Raw genomic sequence first — 2,435 nt, 5'->3', positions numbered from 1 at the left:
ATGGGAAGTGAAGAGCCTCAAATGTGAGTTTATAAGAGTTTATGCAATATAGGCTTATAAGTGTGTGGTTGGGTCAGCTATGGCTAATGGCCACCAGCTATAAGAAACAACTGAATTAAACAAGCCTATAGGTTCCTCCGCCAAAAGTCATTGTGGAAAAAGAAAACAGTCGTTTGCATAAACTTAGTTGTCTATAACTCTGCTAAAATTGATAATAAAAAAGGGCAAACACACCCTAAACAAATTGACTAGTATAAAATATGACTAATTCTATTAAAAATCAAACCATTTTAACTTTTTTCAAATTCATCTAAATCTTTTAAAAGTTGTCAATTTATCCTAATTTGGTAATTCATTGCAAATCTATCCAAATTCTAAAATTGATATAATATTTCTTAAATTAATTTATTCGAACCATCCATTTTTTTAATTGCATATCCAACTGTCATGTAGGTACAATCAAATTATTTTTGTCAAATTGGATAAATCACTACAAGAAATTCTGTATTTGGTAACAACAGTTTTACAGCTAATTTTTTTTGCTGCTAAAAGACATTTTGCAGCAATAATTTTAAAAGTTGCTGTCATTAGTTAAATTATTGCAGCATTTTACAATAATTTTTTAACAATTGCTTAAGACAATGTTTTATTAACAACAACATGCCACAATTTTTTTTATTGCGATACGTTAATATTAACAATTTTAAGACTATTAGCAGCAAAAATATTTGCTGCTAATTTTAGTATTTCTTATAGTGGATATTCCGCAAATTGATCAAACTCGTGATAAATTTACAACTTTAGAAATGTTTGAATAAATAATTTAAAAAACAAAATAGGTTCCGCCTTTTGGTGCCATTAAACCTATAATTTTTTTTTAATTTTTTAATGTATATGTTTTTTAATAAATTAGTATATGACGAAACATTTTAGTACGTAGCTCATTTCTTAGCTCAAGTTACAAGATTTATACCATGACATAGAGTCGATTTCTCACCCTCCTGAGTTTTCTTGAGTTTGATTTGCGAAAAAAAGTTCAATTTGATTGTAAAAAAACAAGACTACACCTTACGCAAAAGTTTATATTATTATTCTTTTTCAATAATTTACAAAAAAAAAAAAAAACAAATGACTAAAATTATGGGTTCAGGTGGTGGAAAAGTTTGGATGTGGCAACAAAGCTACCTTATGCAAGAGACAGAGTTGTGGAGTGCTACTTTTGGATGATGGGAATTTACTTTGAATCTCAATATTCTTTTGCAAGAATAATAATGGCAAAATTACTTGCAATTTTATCCTTATTGGATGATACTTATGATAACCATGCTACATTTGAAGAAGCTGAGATTTTAACAGAAGCTATCCAAAGGTTAAGTAATTAGTTGATTATTGTTATCCAAATGTTAAATAATTGATCAGATTAGAGTGTTTGATGATTTTTAATTTTCAGGTGGGATATTAAGGCCATCGATGCTCTCCCAGAGTACATGAAAATAATTTATAGTACATTACTAGATCTCTACAATGAATATGAAGAAAATATTGCAAATGGACAAAATTCACTTTACTCCCTGCATTATGCCAAGGAAGCAGTAAGTATTACTTACTTTATAATTTTATTTTATTTTTAGGTCACATGCTTCAAATTTAGGAGTTAACCTATTCCAACGTTCCTTATGTATTTATTACAATAAAAGACAAAGTTATTTTGTTGCTTCACTTCCATAGAAATTGGACTTAATTAGTTTTATTTTTTATATTTATCTACATGAGGAGAGTAATTATAAGGAACAATAATTTATGATATACTTGATAATTTTATCTTTCATTTGGATATAATGTTCAAATTTAGGAGTTATAGGTTCAAATTTCATTTATTTTTCAGTGTTAAAAAATGATGTTGTTACCGAACTATACAATTTAGATAAAACGGTTATACAATTTTAATAGGTTCGAATCTCACTTATTTATCAAGGCTTTACTTAATTAATTTTGTGTTTTTGTCTATCTAGACGAAGAGAGTAGCGCGAGCCTACTTAGCTGAAGCCAAGTGGCGCGAGGAAGATTATACGCCAACAATGGAGGAATATATGGAAGTTTCACTTATAAGTACTTGCTATCCTTTGCTGGCAATTATTTCGTTTCTTGGCCTGGGGGAAATTGCAACAGAAGATGCCTATGAGTGGGCTTCCAAAGACCAGGGCCGGCCTTAGGTGAGTTGAGGTCCTAGGCGGTTGAATAAATATAAATTACATATTAATTTTTTTAATATAATAATGGATAACTTTTTATATTATAAATAATAAAAATATATTATATGTAAATAAATACACTAATAAATACATAAAAATTACAAATTTAATTATAATTATAAAATATTAGAACTCTTTAAAATAAAATAAAAATCTTGAAATGAAATATTCAATGCGTCTGAC

At 28.1% G+C, this 2,435-nt stretch overlaps 1 protein-coding gene across 1 annotated transcript; it reads left to right on the top strand.

The window, feature by feature from the left end:
* LOC126668522 (alpha-copaene synthase-like) lies at window positions 1–2,213 on the top strand. The gene is made up of 5 exons (XM_050361713.1): window positions 1–23; window positions 454–504; window positions 1,151–1,369; window positions 1,451–1,592; window positions 2,013–2,213. Exons 1-5 carry the CDS (start codon window positions 1–3, stop codon window positions 2,211–2,213), a joined length of 636 nt encoding a protein of 211 aa, XP_050217670.1.
* The last annotated feature ends 222 nt before the right edge of the window (window positions 2,214–2,435 follow it).

Source organism: Mercurialis annua, linkage group LG2, assembly GCF_937616625.2.
Source record: "Mercurialis annua linkage group LG2, ddMerAnnu1.2, whole genome shotgun sequence".
Lineage (NCBI taxonomy): Eukaryota > Viridiplantae > Streptophyta > Magnoliopsida > Malpighiales > Euphorbiaceae > Mercurialis > Mercurialis annua.
This window is presented reverse-complemented; position numbering and strand designations above follow the sequence as displayed.

Excerpts from the sequence above, each read along its gene's own strand:
- LOC126668522 (XM_050361713.1), top strand. The coding sequence starts at position 1 with ATGGGAAGTGAAGAGCCTCAAAT. Across the intron at positions 24-453 it reads GGAAGTGAAGAGCCTCAAAT|GTACAATCAAATTATTTTTG; the intron begins GTGAGTTTATAA and ends ACTGTCATGTAG. Across the intron at positions 505-1,150 it reads AAATCACTACAAGAAATTCT|GTGGTGGAAAAGTTTGGATG; the intron begins GTATTTGGTAAC and ends TTATGGGTTCAG.